This window comes from Leptosomus discolor, chromosome 3 (assembly GCF_034619465.1).
Source record: "Leptosomus discolor isolate bLepDis1 chromosome 3, bLepDis1.hap2, whole genome shotgun sequence".
In the NCBI taxonomy this organism is placed as follows: Eukaryota; Metazoa; Chordata; class Aves; order Leptosomiformes; family Leptosomidae; genus Leptosomus; species Leptosomus discolor.
In genome coordinates, this window is record NC_141393.1 from 60,588,385 (window position 1) to 60,616,285 (window position 27,901).

Sequence of the window (27,901 nt, forward strand, 5' to 3'; positions counted from 1 at the left end):
GGTTCGTGACTTTATTTTGCCACCTGATAAAGGATTTCATTCTTTCCCTTTTTTTATTTTTTTTTTTGGTCATTTGATGGTAATACTCATCTTACACTTGTTCTGAGTAATAACTGCCTGGTTTTATATTCTTTCATGTAAAATAAAGTCTGCCTTTTCATACGCGATAAGGAAATAACACAATTTGAGGAAAATGAAGGTTTGTCTTGGGCTCTTGACTGTTAACAACAAGTAATTATTTCCAGGGTAGCTGAAATAAGGAGAATAAAGTCCACCAAGTTTAGTCTGCAATAGCAATGAAAACCAGCTTTGAGGTATTCAAAATATTCAGTCTTACATTTTTCTGGTTCCTCTAAATGTTTGTTAGTGTGGAAAAAATAATTATTACCCTGGTCACTGGATGCTTAAAAAGTGTCTGAGTTTAAAATAGACATTAAATGTATGTGACCTCATCTGCAAGGGCAGCAAGTAGTCTTGAAAAGCTATATTTATCTGCCAGCAGCTCCTGCACTCTGGTGTTACCCTGCTGTAATCGTAGACTGGGCAAGTAAATGTCAGGTACAAAATGAGAGCTCTGCTAGAGGCTGGCTGTGATTTACACTTGAGCAATTGGTGTTTGGGCAGGTTTACTGGTGGTCTTTTAGTTTTCTATTTATATATTTTTTTTTCTTAGCAAGTACAGCAGATATCATTTTCAGAATTGCCTAAAAGAAGGCAAAGTTGTATTAAGAGGCCCCACACATATTTGGTAATTTCTAACAAACAAAACTGAGCTCTGTAAACGCTGCCTTAGGCAAGGTGTGGATACATCAGACAGTCCTAGCTATGTCTCTAAGAAGGAGCTGGGAAATCATGAGACACCCTACGTGTACAAGTACAAAGTGAGCACTCCATTATTTGAATTTCTTTTGTTTATAAAATCAGCCTCGTTAGATGTGGCACGAATCCGTATGTTACTCTTCCTGCATTTTAGGAAAGGAAAGGTTAAAACTGAAAGAAGTACTTAGCTCAGAAGTCATTGCATGTGAAAAGACGCTGTTTTGCTGCAGATAGGGTCTAGTTGAACATGACACAGCAATACGGGCTGGAAAGTTTTTTCTTTTCTGATCCTCTTGCTGCTACGAGGAGTTTCATCATCCGTCGTTTTAAGTGCAAACAGAGGCTAGCTCCCCAGGGTGGGTTCTACCTTTCCTGCCCTGGGGGAGGTAAGAGTATTACCTCCAGAGTCATTCCTAACTTGCTGAGTCTATCTACCACCAAGGCAGAAAAACTTTCTAGCTTGTGTTTTTAAGGCTGAATGCTGATGTCGGCTACAAGCCTCTTTTCTTTGATGGGAGACAGTTGGGAGAAAACGACTCTCATTTGAATTTCTGTAATGTTACCTGTCTTTTGAGAACTAGAGCTATAAATAACATAATTCAGCTTCTCTAACGCTGGCCTCCCCAGCCCACCCTTCTGGGGCCACTGGGGTGGGCCTCCTGCTTGTGCCTGGTGGCCAGGCCTGCCTGTAAGGGCCTGTGGTGACATCCTGCTGCCCGTCCCGCGCAAAGCGCCAGGCCACGGGGGTGCCCGGTGCTCTGCAGACCCGCACCTCCACCTTCCTCTCCCCGCACGGCGCCTGGCAGCACCGCCATCCTCCGAGAGCTCCTGGCGCGGAGATCTGCGGCTCCCTAGGATGGCTGTCCTCCTCTCGCCTCCGCCGCTACGAGCCCGGGAAGGGCGGAAAGGAGGGCGGGAGGCTCCCCTCTGCCGCCTCCCGGGGCTGCCGGTGCCTTTAAGGGGCGGGCGGCGGGGCCGGCTCCGGCTGCGGCTCCCCCCGCCCCGCCGCGGCCGCCCGGAACTCGCAGCGGCGGCCGGCCATGGTGCGGATCGTGACGGTGAAGACCAAGCCGTACGGCGACCAAAAGCCCGGTACCAGCGGGCTTCGCAAGCGGGTGACGGTCTTCCAGAGCAATGCCCATTACACCGAGAACTTCATCCAGAGCATCCTGGCCACCGTGCCGCCGGGCGAGCGGCAAGAGGCCACGCTGGTGGTGGGGGGGGACGGCCGCTTCTTCATGAGGGACGCCATCCAGCTCATCGTCCGCATCGCCGCCGCCAACGGGGTAGGGCTCCGGCGCCGCGGGCGGGGGTGGCTGGGCCGCGCTCCGCGACACCCGCCGTCCCGTCCCGGCGGGGAAGCGGTATCGCCCCCGGGGGCGGCGGCGGGAAGCGGCGGCGGGAAGTCGCTGGCGCTTTGCGTGTCCGCAGCGTGGAAGGGAAGCGGTGAGTGACACACGAGGCTCCGCGTGGGGACAGCCCCTGTGTCACGCAGTAGAAGTCACCTGGAATCTCACCTCTCCGCCGTACGTGCAGGAGCCATCGGGCTGTGAAGTGCAGCTTTCCTCTTACTGCTTGTTTCTTGCTTCGGGCGGTAGTTGTGTTTTCCAGCTGAGAGCGGCGCTAGTGGTGAGGGGAGCGACGTTTCGGTTCTGCCACGCTGGACTGCGTCTCGCTGCCGGAGACCGTGCCTCTTCATTTGCCTTGGTCCCGTCGCTTGGTCAGCCCAAGAGGAGCCGAGCAGGGAACGCAGTGGCAGGGATAGCTGGATTTGCCAAGGGAAACTTTTTCCCCACGTTTGGTCTTTCCCAAATGAAAAATATCCCCTTCTCCAGGGCGACGCGGCTCCTCGACAGCAGCAAGCTTTCTTCCTCACAGACCAGTGAGGAGAGAGTGAGCTCACGATGCCTCATGGTTAGGGTTGGACATTAGGGTAAAACCTTAGAGTTACCTATTTCATCTTCCCTGCAGCAATCGGGTTCCTCAATGGCATTCAATGTATGGCTTCTTAAGAGAAAAATAAAATTAATTAGAGATTGTTGCCTTCTTACGGCATAAAGAAGCAAAAAACTGATTCCTTTTAAGCCACGTAGAAATTTATTTTTCATGATTTGTGGTAGCTGTTCAGTTTTCAGTCCGCATCGCAGCATCCTTTAGCAGCACCAGCCTTGCTGTGTGCACCTGCGGAAGTGATGGGTAGTGCAGCCTTCCCTGGTGGGAAAAGCAGCAGACGCTGGTTTGTTTATTTGTTCTGAGAAGGGGTTGGATATGAAACGTGCAGCATTCATGCCTTACTGCACACACAGACAGCACCTTGGTTATCTATGAATAAGCAGACTGGGAGATTTGTTCCCTGGGATAAAGCCTTAGTTTGTGCAGGTTTTTGGATGTGCACCCAGGGCCTGGTGGGATGTGGCAGCCTTCCAGGCACTGAGGAGTTCTCTGTCATTTGTGTCTCAGCTCGATTCCAGAAATGAGCAAAGGCCTGAAGGTAGACTGTGCTATATCCGGATTAGGTGTCTTCTTGGGAGGGGGTCAAGGGCCAGTTGCTGCTCGAATCCTCCACCCTGATCGTACAGACACTCGTGTACATGCAGCATTGCAGCGCTGAGCTTTCTGCCAGTTACAGAAGCAGGTCCCAAGGGGTGCACTTGCTTTGGGGCATTTGCCTTGTATTTTTTCCACATGAATTCAAGGTGCTAGGGCAGAATTTGCTCTAAAGTTAGAAAAATGTTCTGGAAAGGCAAGAAAGGAAAGTGAAGGTAGAGGAAGAAAACAGGTGGAAGAATATGTGGGTTTAGAGCCAAGGCACTAGTATATGAAGTGAGAAGTTTTACTTTAAAAGCTTTTCATCCTGAATTATTACTTTATAAAACAAGATAATGGCCATGGCCTGAGACAAAGTGTTAGACTGTTTCAAACAAAAATTTTACAATGTTACAGCGTTACCAGTCATCTACTGACACAGATTCTCTGTAACTTTGTTGGAGCAGAACACAGGCGGTGGGGTAGGCTTCCCAGAGTGCTATAGAGTGCATTGAAAAAAACCTCATTTTTATCCCCCAGAGATTCAAAGCAGACTGGCAGGTCAAAAGCACTGCAAAATTGTAGATGTATGTATCTCATTTAAAAAAGAAGTGGAAAAAGACTTCATGGGGTAGCATTGAAGAGAAGAGCAAAATATCCCCCAAATTCTTTACTTAATGAGCAGCAGATAAAGTGAAGTGATCTGCAGAATACAGAGCCGTTGAAAACTTGATGTGCAATTGCTGGCTGAGTTTGAGAGGCACTGGCCTGTACAAGACAGTGCAAGTATTGTGTTGCCAAGCTCAAGAATGGCAAAACTGTCAGGTCCCACGAAATGAGGTGACTAAAAATAGAAAGTTTCTTTAGCAAATGCAAAATGCTAGTTTTTAATAGATTTCTATGTGCTTGCTTTCCTATTTTGGAATGGTTAGGGGATGCTTGCTTCGTGTTTTTTTTCTGTAATTGCAAGTATTAGTTCCCTGATAGTTACCACAGTGTAGTTGAGTAAGAGCCTATGAAAATTCTGTTTCTTCATAATAAATGTGAAGTAACTGGAAGTCTCCTGTCCTTCAAAGAGAAGGGTGGAGTGCTTCCGTTAGCTGGTGAGAAAGTGTACTGCAGAACTGGGAACACATGGTAACTTGTTCCTGGAGACTCATCTAAAGCCAGCCAGCCACCTGTGCCAAAGCAAGTGCTGGAAAACTGTGTTTCTGGTCCTATGGAGGTGGTTGGATTAATACTTTAAAAACATGTGGTTTTAAGGTTGGGTTGAATGGTCCTCTCGAGCCACAGGAGAAACCTGAGGACCATATGAGGTCTTCACATGAGGGTCTGGTAACTGTAAGGTTTATAATATTAAAGGATAGGATGCTAAAGTGAGGTTTAGTTCTGTCTCCATCTGGAATGATTAATAGATAACTAAGTATTGGATTGGACTAGGAGCAACTCAATTTGTAGCTGTGTGATTAAGGAATGTTTATCCTATTTATAAGCTTGCATTTATACAAGTGAACTAAAATGGATGTTGTGGGTTTCGCCGTTCTCACTTGGCACGTGGTGTAGCCTGCCTGCTTTGTTTTGGTCTGTTGTGCCAGATTTCCTTGATGTTATTCCCACATGGTTATTGAGTCTGGCTAATTACATGAATACAAGCTTTAAAGCTTCTGTCAGAGCATCACCTGTCAGAGTAGAATTGTGGCTGTACAATAGCTTTATGTCAAAAGCATGCAAAAATTACGGCATTGAAGCTCTAAATCTAAATCGGACCATATAGCTAGCACCAGGTTGATTTGCTAATATTGTCACCCACCATTCAACAGATTTACGTGCACCTGGATCCTTCTTAAATAAACAGATTTCAAAGTGCTTAGCTACATTAAAGCAACTTGCTTGAAGGTGTTTTGAATGCCAGGCAGTGCTCTGCATGTTAAATACTAGCCTGGTTTTGGTTTACTGCTGCAGGACAAACAGTGCTTCTATTAGAAATACTGTTCTGTACCCTAGAAAGTTTGGTTTCCTGCCTTGGCTGCTATTAGACTTTTTCCCCACTCAATCATCCCAGGGAGGCCGAGTGTTTAAACTCTGTTGCATTGCTCAGCAGCTCTTTATTTGCCACTGCTCTGCTTTTGTAACTGCTCCCTTTTTCTTTGCGCAGTTCTGTCATAGCCTCCAGAGCAGTTCCCATTCTGACGGTGCCGCTGAGCCCATGATAAGCAGTACGATGTGATGCAGGCTTGGAGACCCGCATTCTGGTTCTGGCTAGAGTGGGCCCACGTTCCCGGCCTCAGCATCCCAGCTGTGAAAGTGGCATAGTGGGACCAGCACTTCTGTGATCTGCATTGGGCCTGCTGATGGGAAGTGTTCTTTGTTGCTCACCCCTAGCTCAGCCTTTCTTGTTTTTCTTGTCTGGATTTTAAGAACTTTGTTACCAACATCTCTTCTGCTTGTTCCTGGCTCCACACCACACTCTGCAGTCAGAGTGCACTGAGCCTTTCCAGTTTACAGACCTTCACTCATTCAGCAAGTGGCATCGTTATCCTGAAGAGTAGATCCTCTCAGTCCTCAGGGTCAGGGCTTCCCTTTAAGTAAAAGCTCCTGGTATTAAAAACATCAAACTAAGGTGATCATAAAGAAAGTTCTTCCAAAAAGCAGTCCCTGTGCACCAGAATTAGATGCAGTGATGCTAGATCCTGTGAGGCCATTAAGAAAAATCTCAATTTCTGGTCTTTCTTACATTACTGTTTTTCTCAGAAGCAGAAGGGGAAATTGAGATCTGGTATCTGAAGTAAGGAAATAGATACTGATTGTCCCATGCAGATACTTCCTGGCTTCAGATTATGGTGGGTTTTAGGAGACAACTATGCATTCAGCAGCCCTTACAGCTGGGACACTGCTTCTACACCAGCTTAGCTTCTTTTTGCCTGTAAAGTTAATTGGCTGATCTCAGTTCACAGTTGAAGGTTGCTGAGGCAGTGGTCAGGTTGCCCCATTTCAGTGCCTTTTTGGAATTTTAAACTCTACAATAATGAAACCCCAGCTCAAGGGAAGAGCTAAGGTGCTTTGCAGTTAATCTCTGCAAATCCAGCAGAGTTGAAATTTGTACCAATGGGGCCTTAACTGTAATCTCCTGGAACAGTGACTCTATAACCAGAAGCCTCAGCTCTGGCTGTGCTGGTAGGGCAGCAAGGACAGAGTCACTTTGTCAAGGCAAAGTTTGGGATAGGTAAGCTGGACTGAATGGGTGCTGCTCATATGTCCTATGCCAAGACTGAGCTGCACCAGGATCCAGAAATACACTATATGGTGAGTCCTTGCCATCCTGTCATGATTCTCTCTGAGCTAGCTAATATATTGATTGATGTTTCAAATGGTGAACTGGAACGTGACTTAGAAATAAACAGAAATAACATAGGATATCAGTAAGAAGAAGTGCAAAGAAGGATGCATCGGCAGAAGTAATAAAATACAAACGTAGTATGTGCATTTATAATCGTAGCACAAGTTGCAGCGTCACAGACTAAGCAGCAGGTCTGATGAGTAGACCACAAAGACTTGTTGGCAGTATCATCCAGTTATCTAGAAAAACAAATGTCATTTCTAGATTTTTAAATAAGGTTGTTATAAGTGAAACCCAGGAAATAAAGTCTCACCAGGAATGTAAGACTGATCTGGGATAGCACCGCTCAGGGAGGAGGCAGCCTGCCTGGGGGAGACTCCAGGAAGAGTGACCTGAGGCTGGGCAGATGGGGCCAGTGAGGAAGGAAGGATCTTAGCCTAGAGAACGGGAAGCGTGCTGGCAGCCTGCATACATCTGCAGTGATGCTGCAGGAAGGAAGGTAACAAATTGTTCTCTGGCCTGCTGGGAATAGGGTAAGAATTAAAATTGCAGCAGTGGAGGTTTAGCTTAGATGTTTGAAAGCATTTTGGAAGCTAGAGGCTAATGAAGGGAGTGCGTTGCCTGGGGAGGTCACTGAATCTCTGCTTGGGAAAACCTCTAATGAGAGTAGTTTAGGTAAGGCTGACCCTGCCTAGGGCAGGATCTAGATGACCTCTCCACAGCCCTTCCAGCCCTCTTTCCTGCCCCTGTCCTTCAGCCGCTTTTTACCTCTGGGCCCACAGGTGAAGCTTCTCTAGCACATCCAAGAAAGTGTGTGAGAAAATGCTCATGTGTGTCTCCCTTTCCTCTTTTATCCACACTATTCCCTGCCATGTGTAGCCATCTCACCATCATGTATACACACTGTGGGTTATTGGCTTGCTACCAGACAGCAGTTTGACTCTGTACACCTTGGACCAGAGCTTCTGTCCCTGATCCTGCAAGGTTTAACCAGGCATGTCTCTGCTCCTCACGCTAGCATCTGGCCAAGCCAGCCAGTACTCTCCCTCTGCTCCATAATGCTGTCTGTGTTTTGTAATTCTGGATTTTTTGGGTTTGGGTGGTGGTTTCTAGGAGGATCCAGGGACAGGGGCTAACTCTCAGCAGGCTGGGGCCAGAAATCCTGGAGCATTCCTGGGTCTGCTCAAGGTAAACTAGCTGGAATCCATCTGCCATCCCCCTGTGCAGGGGCAGGACAGCAAACGCCAAGGCAGTCCAAGGTAATATATAGATTTGGGTGCTCTTTGGAGAGCTGACCTTTGAACAGAAAGTTTCTCAGTCTTGGTTGCTGGTGTGTACTTCTCTCCTGGCAAAGGGGGCATCAGCCCCTGCCAGTGTGACCAACCTGGAGCCCATCACTGTGCCTGTAGCAGCCCTGCAGATGGTGGTTTCATCCCTGGTCCTGCAGAGCCCTTTCTCTGCCACGCATCTAGCTTGTCTCTTCATTTTAACTGAGGTGTGATGTAGGTACAGAAAATCTCTTCGTTCTGGAGTGACTTTTATGTACGTGGTTGCATGTATGTGCACTCATGCTGTTGAGGTGGTGCCAGATATTTGCCTCTCTGGAATCTCTCCAGCAACTTCAAAACCTAGTTTTTTAAAATCCTTGTGGAAACAAAGATTTTTGTAGTTGGAGCGGCACTCCTTGTATGACTAATAGGCTCGCAGTTGGTCTGTTTATTTTACTTTGGCTCCATTTGTCTTGGCATTGCCAAATGTCACACACAGCAGTGGCTGCCTGGACCAGAGTTATACTCAGGGCAGAAACTGCATGGTTTTGGCAGCTGAACAGCAGGGTTGTTGAGGGCTCTTGGCACCCTCTTACGGTGAGTGTGCAGGCAGCAGTGCAGGGACTAGAACTTCTCTGTGGGCAGGAGTTAGGGGAATGTGATTTCTGTCTTAAAGGAAAGTCACAAAAGGAATCTAAAATACCTGATTTTACTCCATTTATTCCCTGGGATGTCATACTGTGTACCTCTGACTAATCACAGCAAAAGAGCTTAAGGACATAATGCGTACCACCAGGTGGTTGCCATCAGAAACATTCCTGTGAAGCTGGAAAATGAAGATTGCAGCTAAACACAACTCTACAGTAGGGTACATTGGCTTTTTCTGCCCACTGAATGGGGAGAGAGAAGTGTGAGGGAGGGGAATGGGAAGAAGCTGAAAGGAGAGGAGAAGGGTGACTCACGGCGGAGAGGGCATCCTGGACCGTGGAGGAGCCTGACCCAAGGGTGTTTGCGGGGGATGAGAGGAGAGAATTACTATTCAATCTGGCTTGTGGACAGTGGGTTTTCCCTCCCCAGACTGTTTTGCTTGCCTGAATGTCAAAATATAAGATATAGCTTGGAGGAAGGCTATGCTGAGGATGGGTTAGTGTTGGAGGTTAGAAGAGACCAGCTGCCTGGTCCCAGGCTTGGGTAAGGCTCCAGGCAGCCACAGCCCCGAGTGGGTGGGATGAGGGAAGGTGGCAGGGACCGCTGGTATTGAGCCAAGGGAGGAGCTGCATGCTCTGCAATGTTTTACTGAACTTTCAGTCCTCAAAATATCCTGGCTTTTTATCATTAACTAAAGTCAACAGTTAGTTCGTAGTTTTAACTCTGTTCTTGTACGCCTAAAGGGCAAGATAGTAAAAGTGGATCTAAGCTAGCAAATGTCCCAGTCTACAGCTGATGGGCTGTTTGGAGGGGAAATACCCTCGCTAGCCTCTGACTGCCCTGAGAGACCTAGGAAACATGACCACAAGGAAAAGTTAGGGCGATTGGGGCTGTTTACTGTAGCAAAGGGAGGGCACTGAGAGTCTATATGCTAAAGGATTTTTTTTTAATGTGTGAGACGTTGTCAGGAAGAGGATTATGATCAATTTGTTTTCTGTGTCAGCTCAGGAGGACTTAAACCACAGCAAGAAAGATGTACAGCAGCTTGTAGGAAAACACTTCTAACTGCAAGGCTAATTATGCACTGGCACAGGTTACCTGGAGAAAAAGATTTCAAGAATAAATTACAGCAACTTTCTGGAAGATGCCCTAGATGTGTTTGATCCTGCAGCAGTTCTGGGGGAGCGTATGACCTGCTGAATTCCTTTCCAGCCTCTAAGTGATCTGTAATGATCACAGTCATTCAAGCAAAGCCTCCCAGGTCACAGATCAAATGATCCTCCCCCAGTCTCTCCTCAAGACTTCAAGGTGATCAGGATCCACTTTTGGTAAGTGTTTCTCTCAACTCTGAATCTTCTGGCATCCATGTGATCACCAACCCCTGTGCCAGTCCTGGTTGGCCAATTACTGGTGATATAGTTCATCCCAAATAATGATGCATAAGTTGCAGAAAAGCCCTGGGACCAGGTGAGCACCCAAAAGGCAGGGCTGGTGTATATGCTGTTCTTGCCCCTGTGCTTTATATGCATTATTTTGTATTTTATTTGATAGAATGTGTTTCGGTTTATGCACGTAAGCATGGCACTAATGACCAACATCTTCCTCTCCAGCTTAATTTAGTTTGATTCCTCTGTCCAATATATGTACACTTAGTTACACACAGAAATTCCAAACCCTCCATAGGCCTTTTCCGTGCCAGTAAGTCCATGTGCATCTCCTCCATGCAGCCTCCAGAGCTGGTAGGTGGCCTGTGCTCTCCTCCTGTCATTTAATACCGTGGCATTTTGCAGGGCAGTAAGTTTATCTCACTGGGAATAAGCAGGGAAGGAGCTTGCTTAGGACTTTTCTGCCAGGGGAGTGTCTGATGTGAGGCTCCTCATAGCTCGATTTGTGAGATGGATTTTGTTTTCTATGCCACTAGAGGGAAACCTGTGCCTTTGCATGGAAATAAAGTGGTCTGGGCTGCAGGATGCTGAAGTAGTATGGATGTATAAAAGACAAATTAATTGTTTCTAGCTGCATAACCCAGGCAATTTCACTGTTGGTGTAAAATATATGTAGTCCTAGTTCTGCAGTACACATGCTTCAGTGTGGTTTGGTGGGGAAAAAGAGAGGAATTAAGGAAGCGAGTTCTGAACCCATGCAAAAGAAATTGCTTCTTGTGGCTCTGAGACAAGAGGGCTCTGGATGGATTGGGCAGCTCTGTTCATGTGCAGTGTGTTCAGGCCGGTGCCCTGCAATGTCCCGGGTTTTGTCTATGCCAGCACTTGCCCCTTGGGCCAACCTGAGTAGGTGGCTGCCTGGGGCAGCAGCCTTCGAGGTTCCTGCAGGTGACTGAAATAGCTTTGCTTTCTGAGAGAAAACCTAGGGAGTAACACGAGAGCTTGCCTGGCTGCTCGGCTCCCTTGCAGGATGTGGCTGATGCCTTTGCAGAAGGTCAGGTAAAGCGTTTGTCTCCAAAGGTGTTTTTCTGCCTTCAGTCATGAGTTTTCCCCTCAGTCTCGTACAAATTATCCAGCTTGATTTATACTGATGAATATAACAGGATCTCTTTACCCCTTGGAAGAAAATCTGTCAGTTTTCGGAGCAATGACAGAATCGGCACCTCAGAAAACAGTCCTGTGACTTGTCACTATTCAGCTGTGAACACATCTCCTTTCCCCCCCCCTGCTTTTTAGTTATGGGACAAACTGACTACTTACAAAGTGTATGTTCTTTAATTGTTCCAGTACTATCTATGAATTGTTTCCAGCAGCTTGGACAGAGGACTCCAAATGTTATTGAAGAGGTTTGAAGGAAACTCTGATTTCAGTCTAGCATTCAAAGTTGCCTCCCCATGTTCAGGAAGATGATGCTTCATAAAAGTTTCTTGGTGTCTGAGTCTCTTCTGTATGTGTTTAAGCTGCTCCAAAATGAATAGCTTTGTCAGATGCAGTTTTCCAAAATGTTTGATAATTTTTTGTGTTTCTAATAACTCCTGGTGCGTATGCTGCCTTTGGTGAGACTTGTGTGAGTATTCGGTTGAAACCATTGCTATTGTGGCTTTTTAGCTACCCTGGGTTTTTCGTAGTCAAGCAGAGGTTGACCCACTATTCATCGTGGATAACGTCCCTATGTTTGAGAGGGAGCCCATGGAGAAGTCAGGTTGTCGAAGCAAGAGTCGCATGTGCAAACTGTAGGTAACAGATCTGTTGCCTTCCATTTTAAGAGTGACCTTTAACTCACCAGACTTTGCAAAATAACTCCAGCAGAGCGCTGCCGTGCCCGCTGGAGGCTCTCCTTCCAGGGACCCACCGACCCGGGGAGTGGTGTGACGGCCAGCCCCGGCCAGCGGCCTGGCACTGCTGTGCAGATCTGCTTGGCTGGTGAAAACGCTGGGCTCCACGCCAGCGCAGCACGTCGGCGCATCCGAGCAGAGGGCTGAGCTGCTCTCCCTGTTGCCCCTGCCCGAAGGGAGCACTGCGTGGGTTGACGGTGCTGGGCTCCGGTGGGTGATAGCACAGAACGGCAAGGAGCCGCACCTGTGGAGTACAGAAGATGATAGAGACGACAAAAATCCCCTTTTCCCAGCCGTTTCAGTGAGGGATGGCAACGTGGAATTGTGGATTCTCCGTGACAGTGATCCTCCACAACAAGTGCAAGAAAACGTCTTCAGTTACAGAAACCACGTTCAGCTCAAGGTTCAAGGAGCTATTTTTGGGTGCTCAACAACTTCACTGAACTTCTGTCTAATAGGTGGGCCATTGCTGGTGTCAAGATTGATTTTTGTGTTTTGGCATAATTTACTTTTTAAATGCATTTGTATGAGAAAAGAACATGGAAGACGCTCCTCTGCCTCTCTTGACCATGCCAACAGCTCCTTACAATGATCAGAAACCAGGAACCAGTGGATTAAGGAAGAAGACCTTTTATTTTGAATCCAAGATGAACTATTTGCAGAATTTTATCCAGAGTATATTTTATTCCATAGACCTAAGAGATCGACAAGGATCTTCTATGGTAGTTGGAGGTGATGGGAGATACCTTAATAAGTCTGCAGTGGAACTGATAGTCCAAATGGCTGCTGCCAATGGGGTTGGTAAATGTTAAATGACTAAATTCCTGTAGTTGTGTTGCTGATAAATGCAGAAAACCATAGTAAATTAGTCACTGTGAGATTTAATTTCCCCAAAGATTTTATTCAACTGCTAATAGTTAACTTTTTAATGGAAAATCAGTTTGGTAGTACAGAAATTACTGGGTTTTTCCCTTTAAAGTGATGCAATTGGATAAAGTATGTGGGAATACACATGCAGCAAAGAAAATAAATACTGCTTGGTTTCTGGGTGTTCTCATTTTGCGTTTGGACATGCCACAAGCTTTTGGCACCTGTGGGTTTCAGAGTCTCTCCATTAGTTCATAAAACCCTGATACTTTTCAGAACTGGTAGAGCCATGGCTCTTTCAGCATTGGTCTGAGCTGCTCAGCAAATGAAAAGGCAAAGCATGGTTGTTTCTTTCTCAACAGGTATAAGTTGTGGCTATGTGATAAGTACTCCGGGAGCCTTTGAAAGTTGAAATAAGATGAGAGTTAGCAAGTGAGTGGCAACCTTTACAGTGATAGCCAATTGTGCTGGAAATCTGTGTTTCAGAAGCCGAACAGAAGGCTCATCTGTTTGCAGGAGAGCACGGTTCGTGCAGTGCAAGACTATTGGGCACTGGGGTTTTGCCTTTGTTTCCTTCTGCTTTTAAAGAAGAAAAGACTCTGCTGTCTGTCCTGGATCTCTTAGTGCAGAGCAAACTTTGTGCTAAGAGACCTGGCTCATGGGAGTTTGTTTGGCAGAAAAACTTACGTGATCACAACAGGGTGATTAGTAGTGAAAGGGAGAATAGGAGAAGTTGTTGTTTTTTTTTCTTTTAAATCAACATATATTTTGTCATCCTGGGGGAAAAAAAGCTCCTTTGGCATTGCAAATTAATATATTGCTTTTAAGTCAGTTCAAGGGCTGAGCAGAAGAGCTGGAAAATGTGCACAAAGAGCCAAGACTGCTGCTTGGACTGCTTGACACTAGGACAGATTTTCTGCTGGAAAAGGTGAAATTAGACTGATCTTCCCCAGCTGAGACTTCTCTCATGCATTTCTTCCCAGCAGTGTGGCCCATGTCTGGCCAAAATCTAGATTTGCTGCTGGATTTGATATTTTTCATTGATTGATATTATACGGTCTGGCTAATACCTGTGACTATCGGTGTTGTGATCGTCTTGCTCTATGGAATAGATGGGATGAGTCCAAGGATGTTTTCAAACATAAAAACCCACAAGGAGGACGTGCCTGTCATGTTTTGAGTACGTGAACATCTCTGTCGGTGTGTGGCAGTGGCAGGTACTGTTACCTCGACACATGTGGGATCAGCAGGATTTCCAGATTGCTCCAAGCATGCTTGCTGTGTCAGTAGCATCACGTTGCATGTTTTAAATGATAATTATTTCGTTAAAGGAAATGACCAAGGTAGTTTTTCCACTTAACCTGACTTGTATAAATAGAAGCGTCTCTACTCAGAGACGGTGACTGTGGCACAGTGTGTAGGATTGGTGTGTCTTGTGCTGCATCTCTCCTGCAGGAGAGAGGAGGACTGGAAGGGTGTGCTGATGATGCGATGGAGCTGTAGACGTCAGGTTCCTTGGCCTGGAAAGCATGTTGTCGATGTGAAAGCATAAGCCTGCATTACTGAGGGGAGGAGAGGGACTGCAGGAGGTCTCCGTTGTTGCCCGTGTGCATCTTAATGGGGCTTTCAGTAAAACCAGGGTGGAAGTGTTGCCTGGATTGCTTTGAAATGCTGTAACCCAAAATAGCTGTGCAAAGTGGGTCTGTTTTGAGCATTCTATGAAAGGTACTTCTGCATCATTACATCCTTAGATTTTTTTTTCTCATAAGAAATTCCAGAGAATTAAAAGAGATTAATTGTAAGTTGCTCAGCATGCTGCTACACTGAGCAGCTTTTTCCAGTGGTTACCACAAAGGATTTAGCACTGGATGTGTGGGGAATGACAGCGGAAAACCTGTGAAAGCCAAGGAGGACCCGAAATTAGAGAGCAGCTTGCATGGAGACATTTCTCCTTTCTCTTCCCAGCTGTGGGAGCAGCAATGCAGATGCAAAAGCTGCAGTTCAGGGGTGCGGGGAGGACAAGGTGGGTAAGGACACTGGATTTCATGTGTTTGCCCAGCTCTCCCGCAGCTGCTGCTTGGTTTGGGAGGGAAACTCCCTTGTTTTGCACATCCTCTGCAGTATCCCTTGAGCTGCACACGTGACCTGGCAGAGCATTGATGCAGAGGGGCGTTGTGGCTGTCACCCTCAAAGGGAAGCTGGGAAACAAAAGGTGGAGTTTTAGAGAGGAGCTTTCTGGAGACTGCGTTAGTTCTCGTTGGAAATGAAGGAGCAAGACTTGGAGGCCTGAATAAAGCACAACACAAGGTGTGTGGATTGAGAATGGGGAGGGAAAAAAGCAAAACCCATGTAGGTTGGGCCACTTCCAATTAAATGGATGGTGTAATAAACTAGCGCACTCAGCCTGGTAGACAGGCACTGTGAGGGCTGTAACGTTTGCTCCTCTGGCCGGCTGAAAGAAGAGCATTCACTTTGGGTTTATAAACTGGTGTTTCACTTTTATGCTTGTCGTTCGCTAGAGGTGCCGTTCTTTTAGTGGCGCCTCGCTCGCCCAGCCGGTCCGTGGCAGCTGTAGCATGCAATAACTGATCGGCAGCGGAGCTGGGGCTTAGCACCAGGCAGTGCTGTGGGAGAGGAATCGCAATCATCCAGTGCCCCGGCTTAGCACTGAACGTGGACCTTCGGTCTGGGAACGCTGCCTTTTGTTTTCTGGTTTATCTTGTGTTTGAATGAAATACCTCCTGTTTTCCTCAGTTGTATACAGGGTCTGATCTCGGTTGATGGCAAGTAGTCTGGTATTTTTTTATATCTCTGGCACCTCATTTGGGGGCTATGGTTAAGAGCATGTTCTTCCAGAAAAATATTCTTCTTCTGTTTTATTACATGAACTCCAGCAACCAGATTCTGATTACCTTGTATTGCTTAGCACATTGGTCTGGATTTAATCTTGGTGATATTACAGAACTTATGGGAAGAAGGTGCGTTACCCACTGTGAGTAAGAGAATCTGCAGCTGATCCCATGGGAGTGGTGATGATGTTTGATTTTTTTATTTTGTTTGGCTTCTCTCAGTCCCATTGTGTCTTTTGAAAGCAAATTTCGAGATGATAGCCAAAGGGGTTTGGTTTTTCTTTTTCTGATTGTTGTTTAGATGCCTCTGGAAAGCTCAGCTCTTCAGTGCAAGCTGCCATTTCCAGTTGAGCTTCAGCATTCATAAAGGAAACTGCTAAAAAGGCACAACAGAGCGGGGTCAGATGCTGACCTTCACTGTACACAGCAGAGAGCTTCGGCAGCCTCCCAGGAACAAGCTGTTTGCTTGCAGAGAAGCAGCACCTCTGCCATGAGCACACCTCCTGGGGGCTCTGGTTTGCCTGTCGCCGTGTTTGGGGATTTGGCAGTTTTGCTGGTTTTAGGATTTGGGACTCACAGTAATTTGTTTTGCTCTTTAATTTTCAGATTGGCCGCTTGGTCATTGGACAGAATGGCATTCTCTCCACCCCAGCGGTGTCCTGCATCATCAGGAAAATCAAAGCCATCGGCGGCATCATTCTGACGGCCAGCCACAACCCCGGTGGGCCCAATGGGGATTTTGGCATTAAATTCAACACTGCCAATGGAGGTAGAGTCACTTGGTTCGTTTTGATTCGCTTTGTTTCTGTTTGCCTGTTTCTTGTGTTGACCTCGAGGAACCTATTTTAACTGTCTTAATATTGCAGAGGTTCAGTGCCCTGAGCAGTGGGTTTCCCTAAACAGAGAAAGTGATTGTTCTGCTGCCCTCATACCTGATATTCCTCTCCGAGGGAGGTATTCCCAGCCCCTGGTCTTTTGCTGTACGTCAGAAATGCACTTCTCTTGCAGTCTGATTCTTTAACATCTTCCCCCTTGACCATTTTATCTTACAGGTCCTGCTCCTGAAGGTATCACGGACAAAATTTTCCAAATCAGCAAGAAAATTGAAGAGTATGCGATCTGCCCAGATCTCCAGGTGGACCTGAGCACCATTGGGAAACAGCAGTTTGACTTGGAGAACAAATTTAAACCATTTACAGGTAAAGGACTGTTCTTCCTCTTGGAAAGTTTCTTTTCAGGTGAATTAAATGTGGACTTGCCATGAACGAGCAAGGACATTTGGTGTTTCTGAAGGACAGGTGTGGCCAATCTAGCCTCTTCTCCTCGACTGTTGGATAAGCCAAGCAAGGACATCGCTCCTGGTCACCCGGGTATCCTGGCATTTATTTTTTCTTTGGCCTGCATCTTACCTTGCATAGCTACTTTAATTATATCATTGTTTCTGTCCCACAAAAGGTTGTACTTTGATAGGTAAATCTGATCCATCAAACGTTGCTAAAATCAGAGACTATTTTGTCTGTAAGGCTACCATTAATATGCACTTGTGAAATAGAAAACTCTGAAGTTAAAGTGCGTTTTCCTGATTAAAAATTGTAGTGTTAGTGCTTGATGTTTGTAACTGATGTTTTTCCTCACGGTTTCACCTATAAAAGCTCTCTCTGTGAGTGGGAAAGCCGTTACATTTCACACATAACTTTTGTGAGTCAGCAGTGAAAAATGGAAATGCATTAAAAAAAGACTTTTAAAAAACATTTACTGCAAGTATTTTTTACCATCTCCTGGTGACCTGAGCTGGTAATTAAAAAAAGAATAAATTAAAAGATTTATAAAAGTTGGTATTTCTCTCAGTCCTCATTTCTGTTTAGTGAGATTTTTATGTTAGTGGGGGTTTTGTGGTTCTATCTTTATATTGGCTGTTAGTTGCAAAGGTGCAACTATTTCAAACTATTAGGTGCACAGTTCCCATTGAGTTTGGTGGAAATTGGAGATGGTTTTTTAATATATATATTTTTTCCCCCTTTTCCTTTAATCCCACTCTCCAGCTAAGCAGAGTGGGACTGAGCCTTCTCAAAAGAAGCCCAGGGCACCGTAGCTGGGAACAGTGTTGCTCTTAAGGATTTTGTTGGTCCGTTTGGTCGTAACCTGATTAGCAGTGACAGCCTGTAATTAAATTCTTAATATAGGACCATTATTACTGTCTTTATGAAGTGATTCTATGGGATGTTTAAAGGCTTTATGCTGAGCCCTGGCCCTTTGCACTAAGGACTGTCAGCACAGCGCCATGTGTAGCAAAATTACTTTTCTACAAAGATTCCAGAGTTGATCTCTCTTTGCTTTTTTTGCCAGTGGAAATTGTGGACTCGGTAGAAGCTTATGCAAATATGCTGAGGAACATCTTCGACTTCAATGCGTTAAAGGAACTGCTTTCGGGGAAAAACCACCTCAAGATTCGCATAGATGCTATGCACGGAGGTACGGGTGGACTTGGGATTGCAGGGCGCCGGCAGTCCCCGGGGCTTTACCACCTACTTTGGAGAGAAAACTTTTTTCTGGTGTTTATATCCATCATTTGTAAATTTTTTTCTTGCTTTGCAACATGCTGCATTTTTCTTTTTGCGGGCAAATTTTTTTATGGCTTTACATTGTTTGAGGTTTTTTTGTCAAATGTTTGAGGTTCAGAGGGGGATGCTGTGTGCCTCACACACATCAATCCACACCTGAGAGATGGAGGAGGTTAGTGCTGATGCCGTGATCAGAGCTGCCCTGGTAGGCTTCACATCAGTCAGTGTCCCATGGAGATGACAGCAATTAGGCAAAGATCTGCCCGTAGATACTTGAGTACAAAAATGGGACCGTTAGACTGTTTTATGTACTTTAATATATAAGACAAGCTTGTGAGTCTCTTTCAAGAGACATTTTCAGGAACACCCTAGCTTTCTTAGCATCTTGTTTCTCTTGTCTCCAGACCATTCCCATTCCTATGCTCACTTAATTTTTTATTGGCTACATTATTACTGTTTGAGAGCAGTCAGTCCTGTTGTGCTGCAGGATGTCTGCAAATCAGACACACGTTGTGTTCTGTTACACGGGGCTGTCGTACTAATACCTCTGTGCACAAGCCCTTTGCAGTGAGATCCTGGCTCACACACTGAGCCCCTGGCATAGGCTCATCCTCACTTTGAAACCTGTGACTGGTCTCGCTTATTTAGTGGCACAAGCCCTCAGGTGAAAAGCCTGCTTTGGCAAGTACTTGTGTTCCTGGGTGGATCAGGCATAAACACACCTATGGGGCTTCAATGCGAGTGCTTGTGCTTTAGTACAATAAACTGTATAAACTGACCCAAAGTGAGCAGACCGGAGACCTGGGTGGTTATGTGGCTGGTGCAGAGCTGCCTGAGGGCAGAGACTGACGTGTTTCCTCTCTACATTTTGCTGCGATAGTTGTGGGCCCTTATGTAAAAAAGATCCTGTGTGAGGAGCTCGGAGCCCCAGCAAATTCAGCGGTGAACTGCACCCCGCTAGAGGACTTTGGTGGGCACCATCCCGACCCCAACTTAACCTACGCTGCTGACCTGGTCCAGACCATGAAGACAGGAGAGTACGACTTCGGAGCTGCCTTCGATGGAGATGGGGTAAGTGGGCTGTTTTGTATTCACCTTTTTTGCCCTCTAGTCAGTTGTGGGGGAAGGCAAAGACCTTTTTTCTCCCTCTCTCTGCTCTGTAGTTGCAAATAGAAGGGAACCACTTGCTGCAGTTTGCTACCGTGGCAATGGTTGGCTACTGTGTTAATAATGAAGTCCAACCTGTATTTAAGTAGCTTTAAAGGCTGTGAAAAATCAGCAGGAAGGTGAAATGCTATACGGGTGTTGCTATTGAACTTCTTCAGAACTATTTATTTCAGTTCATTTAAAAAGCTCTGTAAGTTGTTGGGTTTACAGGCTGCGCCTGCCAAGTAGAACAACTTGTGCCGTTGCAGCCTTTTTGTGCTAAGCGGGAATGAGAGCTGTTTGTCTCTTGTCTTCACCAGGATCGCAACATGATTCTTGGGAAACACGGCTTCTTTGTGAACCCCTCTGACTCCGTTGCTGTCATCGCTGCCAATATTTTCAATATCCCTTATTTCCAGCAGACTGGAGTCCGTGGCTTTGCCCGGAGCATGCCCACCAGTGGGGCTCTTGATAGGTAGCACCTACCTCTGGGCGCGGTGGTGGAGGGGAGGGAAGCCCTTCAAGAGGAGAGACTGTCCCTTTTTTGTGCTTTAACACATGTCTATAGCGGGGAGCGAGTGCTTGGTCCGCCTGAAGGGTGAAGCAGTGCCAGGGCTGCTGCGGGCTGGCTGCCAGGGTAGGCAGTGAAGTTTAATAAATTAAATCCTGTTTGGGGCCATGGCAGAGCTGGGCTCCACTCTTGGCTCTTTCTCTTCTCTATAGATAAGCCCAAACAAATGGTCCTCACCACTTTTTTTTTTTTTTTTTTTTTTTAAATTTGATAGTGATACTTTGTTACATGTTTTGAGATCTACAACTTAAAATTGCTCAAGAAGAGCTATGTGTTTATATCTATTCTTTAGCTGCACATCCCACCCATTTCCCAAATGTTACACCAGCATAAAATAGAGGATTGCTGTACAAAGAATTGTTTGTCATTAAAAACCCAAACAGTGACATGACCCGCCTTCAGTGTTACCCCAAAAGAGATGCTTGGTAGCAACTGAAGCTCCTACTGCAGTATTTCATGTGGGAGTGCTAAGAGTCTAGTTGTGACGTGACTTCACCTTCTTACCTTTGAAGGGTGGCCCATGCGACAAAGATTGCTTTGTATGAAACTCCGACTGGCTGGAAGTTCTTTGGAAACTTGATGGACGCAAACAAACTGTCTCTGTGTGGAGAGGAAAGTTTTGGTACTGGTAAGTCAGCATTCTTGTTTTCACCAACGATGGTGTTGTTCCTTCTCTTAGTTTTTTCTTGTGCTGGGTAGCTTGGGATTCATCTTTCATGTGGTTATTAATGCTTCTGAAATAATAAAATTAAAAAATAACTTGCAAGAATCACTGGTGGAAACGAACACAATGCTACAAGTTTTGTCAGGCAAGAGGTGGTTCTCCTTTCAGTTATTTAGGAAGGCATATGTAGATATGCAGGAAGTTTAAGGGCCTCTTTACTAGCCCGGTCATTGAGTCTATGGGGATTAAGTGCAGTGTTAAATGTATTTTTCAACTCTTGGTGGCCAGGAAAACCTTCTAAATGTTTTCATTTCTGGAAAGAAATATGGTTTGGAGCATGCAGTTTTATTAGGGAAGGTTTCAGGTCACTATTAAATCTCTGTGCTTAATAGGGCCCTCATTTTCCTGTTCTAAAAACAAGGTATGATTTATAAAGTTTAAATTAACACTTGCCTTTGAACAGTCTAAGCAAGTTATTAGGTTACTGAGAAACAAAGTGAACATCTTAAGGAATTTACTAGGGGTGTGCACGTGACACCAAAACTATTATTTGTGCAGGGAAGTTAAAGTGAGCAGGTTTTGCTCTGCGTCGGAGTGGCGTGCTCAAAACGCGCAGCGTTCCCTGGAGGCCTCAGCAGTTTCTGAGCTCTCCTGTGGCATCTACCGTGTGGTTTTTAACATCCTGATGGTGGAAATGGGACCTTCCCTGCATGCAGGAGGTCAGCATGTAATTCAAGCACAAAGGCTGAGTTTTATTTGATCTAAATTCTCCCTGAGATCTTGTTTTCCCTATTCTCCAAAGACCTCTGCAGACCAGGGGCAGCTGGTAGGATATCCAAGGCACAGTGCCTTGGGGGAATTTAGATTGGATGATTTCTGGCTCAAACCTTGTATGTTTTCATTCCACCACCCCATATTTCAGACAGACGTTTTAGCCTGTGCGTGGGTGTCTTGCAGAGCAGGGATAGCCTTAAATCCCAAAATGCCTGAAATTAAGTGCTTTGTGGAACTGGGGCGCACAAATTGATGTGAAAGGACTACCCCAGCTTTTCTGTGGCTGAAGAAGTGGCATCACAGCCTCTGGTTGCAAGCAGTTTGCTGCAGGGCTGAAGCAGCCTTCAGTGGCAATATTTGCGCAATCAGCTGCTATTCTGATACGTGGGATTTGTCCTTAGGTTGGAAGAAAAGGGAAACCAGAAAACGTGGTATCTCTGTAAAGAAATCTTGAAGTAAATCATGAGTAAAGAAGGGTTTTGGAGTTTTGCCCTGAATGGTTTCAGCATGCATTAAGTTTATGTTCTGGACTTTGGCAAATGAGAGGGTACTGGCGTTTCAGTAAATAAATAAAAACAAAAAGCAGCAGATGATTCATGGAGCTGCTGATAGGAGATGGTCTCTAGTGAGCAGCTCTCTAAAATTGTTTCCATCTTTTATTGTACGAGCAATGAGCTCATGGTGTCTCTCCATCCCCCAATAGGTAAGTGACTCCACATTACAAATAAAAGTGACTGATTCCATTTGCAGCAGGGGCTGTGGGAGAGGTTTGAGGTTTTGGCCATGCAGCATCACATCCGAGTGGCCAGGAACTGAAGCAGTTTTGGGGGCGACAGATTAAGAAAAGGCCCAGGACTGTTGGACACCCCCCACAATGCAAAGGGGATTTGTCCATCTGGCAAATGCACTTTAAGGAATGAAAAGGGGCAAGGAAAGTTGTTTGATAGTAAGTTAATGAGGAGTTGTTTGGAGCTGGACAGAACGTGAGTGCTGAAGGGGAGAGAGGTGAAGGAGCAGCCAAACAGACCTGGTAAAAATTGAAACAAACTGTGACCCGGTGGGACTGGAGTCCAGGAGCAATTAGAGTAATGCGACATGACAGAATTCCTGCTTGCTTTCTTGGGTATTTTATTCCAGCAATAAGTTGATACATCACATGGGACTTCTGTTTATTTAGCATTCCTCTCCATCGCCTCCGTACAGCTCTCTGCTGTAAAGGACCATGAGGATAATTTATCGCTGCGTCCACAATAGTGGGATTTGTGTAAATCGCCACGTAACTCATGCCCCAGCCCCCAGCCTTTTTCCCCAGATGATTGCCCACTCTGGCAATTCTTGAGAGGGTAAAATGGCAGCTCTGGAGTGCTCTCTGCATTAGCAGGCATACCCTGGCTCCTTGGGATTTCATTAATACCTGTTTGGAGGTTTTCCAGAGCTCAAAGGATAAAACTCAGAAGTTCTGCATCTGGGGCACAGTGCTGAACTTGCATGCCAGAAGCTTGGAGCCTGGGTTGGATGTATTCTGGGCTACCATTTGATCCCTCATTTAATTTAGGTGTTCAGGGTGCTGTCTAAGTTGCAACACCCTCTCACGTTTCCTGAGGGCCTGGGTGCTGCGTGGTTCCCTGCCACGCCGCCATCAGCCCCTGTCCACTGTGCTCGGCCAGGCTGGCCTCTGATGGCCTCCTGCTCCCTGTGCAACGCTTGCTTCGAGGGAATCCTCTTCCAGCCAAAACAGGGCCTTTCACAGCCTTGCAGTGCCTGGCGTGCAGGAGTGAGAGCACGCACGAGGCGCTCTGCTGGCTTCCACACATGAACGAAGTCCCTCCTTGCGCTGCCATTCGCCGTCCCACAAGCTGCTCTTCTCTCCGTTGCAGCGTAATTTTGGAGTCATTAGGGTTTGGCTTCCTCAGTGAGGGCTGACATTTTTCTTGGTGCTCATCCAGAATGTGTGCTGGTCAGAGTACGCTGATCTGGCAGATGGTACATGACAGCTGCTTGAAGAGGTTTATGTTAGTCCTTCCTGAGTTCCTTTGCATTTGACTTTTTTTTTTTTTTTCTTGATGACCTTTTTACTGTGTGTTCCCCATTACTTCCTTGGGAACAGAATTAAGGATCTGTGAACAATGAGTGTGTGTGTGCGTGTGTGTGTGTTAAAAGGGGCCGAATATTTTATTTGGGCTATAGCTAAAAGCAGATGGTGTCTTGAACCATTTTAACAATACAGCAGGGATCGAGCTCATGCAATGCCTTCCGTTTGTGAGTTTGTATGGCTGCCAGTTGGATTGAGGAGAGGAGACGAGGTAGGGCTGCAGCACAGACTCTCACGTGAAAGGAGGTGGGAAATGTGTTTCTGCTGTGGCTCCCTGCAGGCTCCGACCACATCCGTGAGAAGGACGGGCTGTGGGCTGTCCTGGCTTGGCTGTCCATCCTAGCCACCCGCAAGCAGAGCGTGGAGGACATCATGAAGGATCACTGGCAGAAGTATGGCAGGAACTTCTTCACCAGGTGGGGAAGGTGCTCCTAATACCTCACGCTTAGCTCTGTCCTGTGTTCGACCCTCCAAGGTCACAGCCCCAAGCACCAGTGGCACCAGCATGTGCTGCTGCAGTGCGGTTCCTGCCTCATCCCACTTGCTGTTTCTGTCCTATTGCAGTGATTTAAAACTCCTTGAGCTGTTCGCTGCAGTATGCGACGTACCTGGGTTAAATAAAACAGTGGATATTCACCTTAACCTGTTATGATGTCCAGTTTAGGATTTGTTATTCTAAATGTAAATCTAGTATCGAAGTCTGCAAAGGCTGTACGTTTTATATATGCAAGGTATCTTTTTCTTTCTTTGAATGGACGTTGTTTTTCTTGCAAGAGTCTTTTGCCATTGGAACAATATGTTTCTTGAGACCACAAGTCACAAGTTAATTTGTAATACCTTATTGAACGGATGCCCAGCTCCTCAGCCGTTATTTACCTGGTTGAGTTTCTGCCCAGTCCCCAAATACTCTTAATTTAGACTGCAGTAGACATCGAAGATGAAAAGGGAAGGAGTGAGAACCAGCCTGCACATAAGCAGAGGTGGGCATGCTGTCTGGAGTGAAAGCATTAGGCAGAAATCTTTCCACTTGGAAGACCTACATGACAATTCTGCCTCAAATTGCCAATGCCCCCCACCCCCATCCCCTGCCCCAAGCCAGCATACACCTGAGGCATTTCAACCTGTGGAAAAAATGCCAAACTCTAGAACAAAAAGGCAGTCATTTAGCACCAGCGGTATGTCTGCGTAGCAAGCTAAGTGCAGTGGTAGGCAGGTTAGCAAGGCTGTGCGTGCTTCATTGGGCCAGCCGGGCAAATACAAGTGTCGCAAATCACACTGGCAGTCAGAGTACAAAGTCTCGGATCCCGGCGTGTGCTTCAGCTGCTCTCTGCTGCCTCTCTTACCCGGGTTAGTGAGATCAAAGCTGGCACTGGTATGTTATCACGTGCTACGATCACACCTGCATTTTGCTGTGGGGACGCACACAGGGTGTTCAGGCAAAATTGTTACCACAAGGAACCTGTTGAAATCCTATTGGCAGAATTAGAATAAATTATTTGCAGTCAATGTTGTTGGAGTCTAGCCCTCTATCTTTGATATTCCTAGTGTAAGGCAGCACAATTTGCGCTTTCATCTCTCCTGACACCGACTGCCCGTGATATGTTGCAATGTATCCCATGGATTTGTATTGGATTGTGGCAACATTGCTGCCCACAGATCCTCCTCTCATTTCTTCCAGTCCAGTGAGGGAGTAGAGAACATCTATGGGACAGACCACAGTGTTTAAACAAGGTTAAAACATTGCTGCTCGTTACAGCCTTCCCTTCCTAATCTTTGTTTTGTGGTGACTGGTTGTAGATATGACTATGAAGAGGTGGATGCTGATGCAGCTAACAAAATGATGAAGGATTTGGAGACTGTGATGTTTGACCGCTCCTTTGTGGGGAAGCAGTTATCATGTGGTGACAAAGTCTACACGGTTGAGAAAGCTGATAATTTTGAGTACAACGATCCTGTGGATGGAAGCGTCTCCAGAAACCAGGTGGGCATAGCCTCACCTGGGCTGAACGTGGCCCAAGAGGGGTGTTGCGCTCTGTATTTTGGGCTTAATCTTTGTCTGTTGCATTTGCGCTTGCTTGAAAGTCAAACGTTGCATTTGTCCCTTGGAAAATCTTTTCTTCCCTGTATTCGCTGGTGGGATCCTGCCCTGTGTGAGGGGAAATTGCTGCCTTGGAGTGGGAAGGGCCCGGAGCAGGAGCAGAACTTCCCTGCAGCCACCTCGAAGGGGAAGGAGTGATGGATCCGAGTTGAGGGGAGTCCTTGGGGTGGTGGGGGAGCAGCCGAGAAACAGGTTGTGCTGAATGAAGGGCTGAAACCCCGCTGGAGCACGAGGCATAAACCCTCCTGTTCAGGTGTCATCTTGTCTCTAGCACTAGACTCCCAGGTTGCTGCAAGTAAATCCTCGCTGGATGCGTTTGTCCTGGAGCTGATGGCACTCCTTGTGTGCTTGTCCCTAAGAGGACAGGGCGACTAACAGGGGATTGAACTCCAGGCTCCAGAAGACATCGGGTATTAAATACATGTGAGATGAGTGACCTGTTACCAGAGATTATTGAAATAAAAACGTCCCGTAGATGGATTTGTTTGACAGCATAATGTGGAAGCATAGTAAGTAGGAAGGAATGATGGAGAAATCCTGCAGGAATGATTGCTTTGCCTGTGGGATGACAGGAGCGTTTTCTTTACATCCTATTTTTGAGGAGGAGCAGTGGGTTGGTAATGCTGTGTCTGACAGAGAATTGGTGCCTGGCTCTTGTTTCCAAGCAAGCACTGGGGCGAGGGACCTTACAGCAGCAATGCGCTTCATGTTCAGGAGCTCCAGCAAGTTCTCTGGAGTGGGACACTAGCTCCTCCAGGAGTGGGAACGGGATAACAGAGGAGCCTTCTGTGGCTCCCTAAAGAGGAGGAGCTCAGGGATCGTGCAGGTCAGGCATAGCCACGCTGAGTCTCATGGAAGAGACCTTGGGTACCCAAGAGGCACGTAGCTGAGAGGCTCTTCTCCTCCCCTTCTCTCTTACCAGGGCTTGCGGCTCATCTTCTCTGATGGCTCCCGCATCATCTTCAGACTAAGCGGTACTGGCAGTGCTGGAGCAACCGTGCGGCTGTACATCGACAGCTATGAGAAAGATGCTCAGAAGATACATGAAGACCCACAGGTAAGCATTGCATCTCAGTCATGGCACCGCTGGCTCCCAGCCTTCCTAAAGAGCTGAAGTCTTTGCTTAGCACTGCTTTGCTTAGCGCTATGTAAAGGTGCTAGCTATGTTGGAAGCAAGGACTTCGGTATCTTTATTCCAGTATAAATAGATTTATTAAAAAAAACCCCAAAAGTTCAGTATGGAACAAGTGTTACTCACTCAGGATCCCTCACAGCTGCTCCTGCACCTTAATTTTCCTGTTTATGTGCCATCCGTGGCTGGTTGCAGGTGTGGGAGGACACTCTCTCAGTCCTGAGCTGACCTTCTAGTTGAAATGTTGCATCACTAGGGATAAAATGAGCTCATTCCTATACTGAATTTGGGAAATACTTGTTTAAACAAATGACTAAATAAGATGTATTTATATAAGATGACATTGACTTGTTCTGTACTAAGTTTAATATGTGCTCTTTACAGCATCATTTAAAAATGCTGCTGACCTCTCTCGTAGGCATGGGAGGAAAAGAATCCTCATTTTATATTCCACAGCAAAGTCTTTGAGCTCTTTTTGCATAACTTACTGTGCCATTTTTGACAAAAAGACTGAAAAACCCCCGCGTTCTGAGAGGCACGAACTAAACTGACAATTTAACTCTTCTGTGCCGATGGTGCAATGGAGTTTAGAGTACGGCACAATGAGGGTGGCAGTGGCAGCAACATGGGAGCTGGGCTCGAGTTTTCTTTCCGAGCCCACATGCAGTCGTGACGCTGCATCCCTCCCTGCGCCTTCCTTCTCACTGGTCCCGCAGCTCGTGTTGGGAACCTGAAACATTCCTGTGATCAGCAGCGCCAAGCTTTGGGCATGCTGGGGGGAGGGCAGGAGGGCAGACGGGTGCGAGGGAAGGGCGGACACAACGCACGTAGGCTGTGCGTGCTGCTCTGCGATTCTGAGCCATCTCCTTCCTCTCTGCAGGTCATGTTGGCACCTCTCATCTCTATTGCACTGAAACTTTCACAGCTTCATGAAAGAACCGGCCGCACCGGTCCGACTGTCATAACATAAAGGCTTGGTCAGACACCGTGCTGGGGTGCACACCGAGTGAGGGAAGTCAGCCTGTCTCCCCTTTTATTGTCAAATCTGTTGCTAAGAATATTAATTTTATCTCTATTTAAGAACACTATTGAACTGCTAAGGATAGATGATAAATCCCAGCCCCTGTCAAAACGCATGCACATTGCTGCGCTGCTTTTCTGCGTCACACAGCACTGCTGGCAATTTGTGTGTGATGCTCGTCAGCACAGCCTTTTGGTTTAGCATAGGCACTTTTATTTTTTTAAACAAAAGGCTCTATAAATGAGAGAGAG

General features: G+C 46.4%; 1 protein-coding gene across 2 annotated transcripts; it reads left to right on the plus strand.

Annotated features, from left to right (window-relative positions):
• Positions 1-1,859: 1,859 nt before the first annotated feature.
• PGM1 (phosphoglucomutase 1) lies at positions 1,860-27,599 on the plus strand. Of its 2 annotated transcripts, none has more exons than XM_086462703.1 (11): positions 1,860-2,105; positions 16,198-16,360; positions 16,644-16,790; positions 17,938-18,063; positions 19,033-19,223; positions 19,619-19,773; positions 20,382-20,497; positions 23,680-23,815; positions 25,197-25,380; positions 26,420-26,554; positions 27,510-27,599. In XM_086462703.1, the coding sequence occupies exons 1-11, from the start codon at positions 1,860-1,862 to the stop codon at positions 27,597-27,599; spliced, it is 1,689 nt and encodes a 562-aa protein (XP_086318829.1). The 2 variants fall into 2 exon arrangements, with proteins under 2 accessions (XP_086318829.1, XP_009956638.1); XM_009958336.2 differs by lacking the exon at positions 1,860-2,105 and adding an exon at positions 12,415-12,672.
• The last annotated feature ends 302 nt before the right edge of the window (positions 27,600-27,901 follow it).

Excerpts from the sequence above, each read along its gene's own strand:
- PGM1 (XM_009958336.2), top strand. The coding sequence starts at position 12,415 with ATGGAAGACGCTCCTCTGCCTCTCTTGACCATGCCAACAGCTCCTTAC. Across the intron at positions 16,361-16,643 it reads ATTCAACACTGCCAATGGAG|GTCCTGCTCCTGAAGGTATC; the intron begins GTAGAGTCACTT and ends TTTATCTTACAG. Across the intron at positions 23,816-25,196 it reads GGCAGGAACTTCTTCACCAG|ATATGACTATGAAGAGGTGG; the intron begins GTGGGGAAGGTG and ends GACTGGTTGTAG.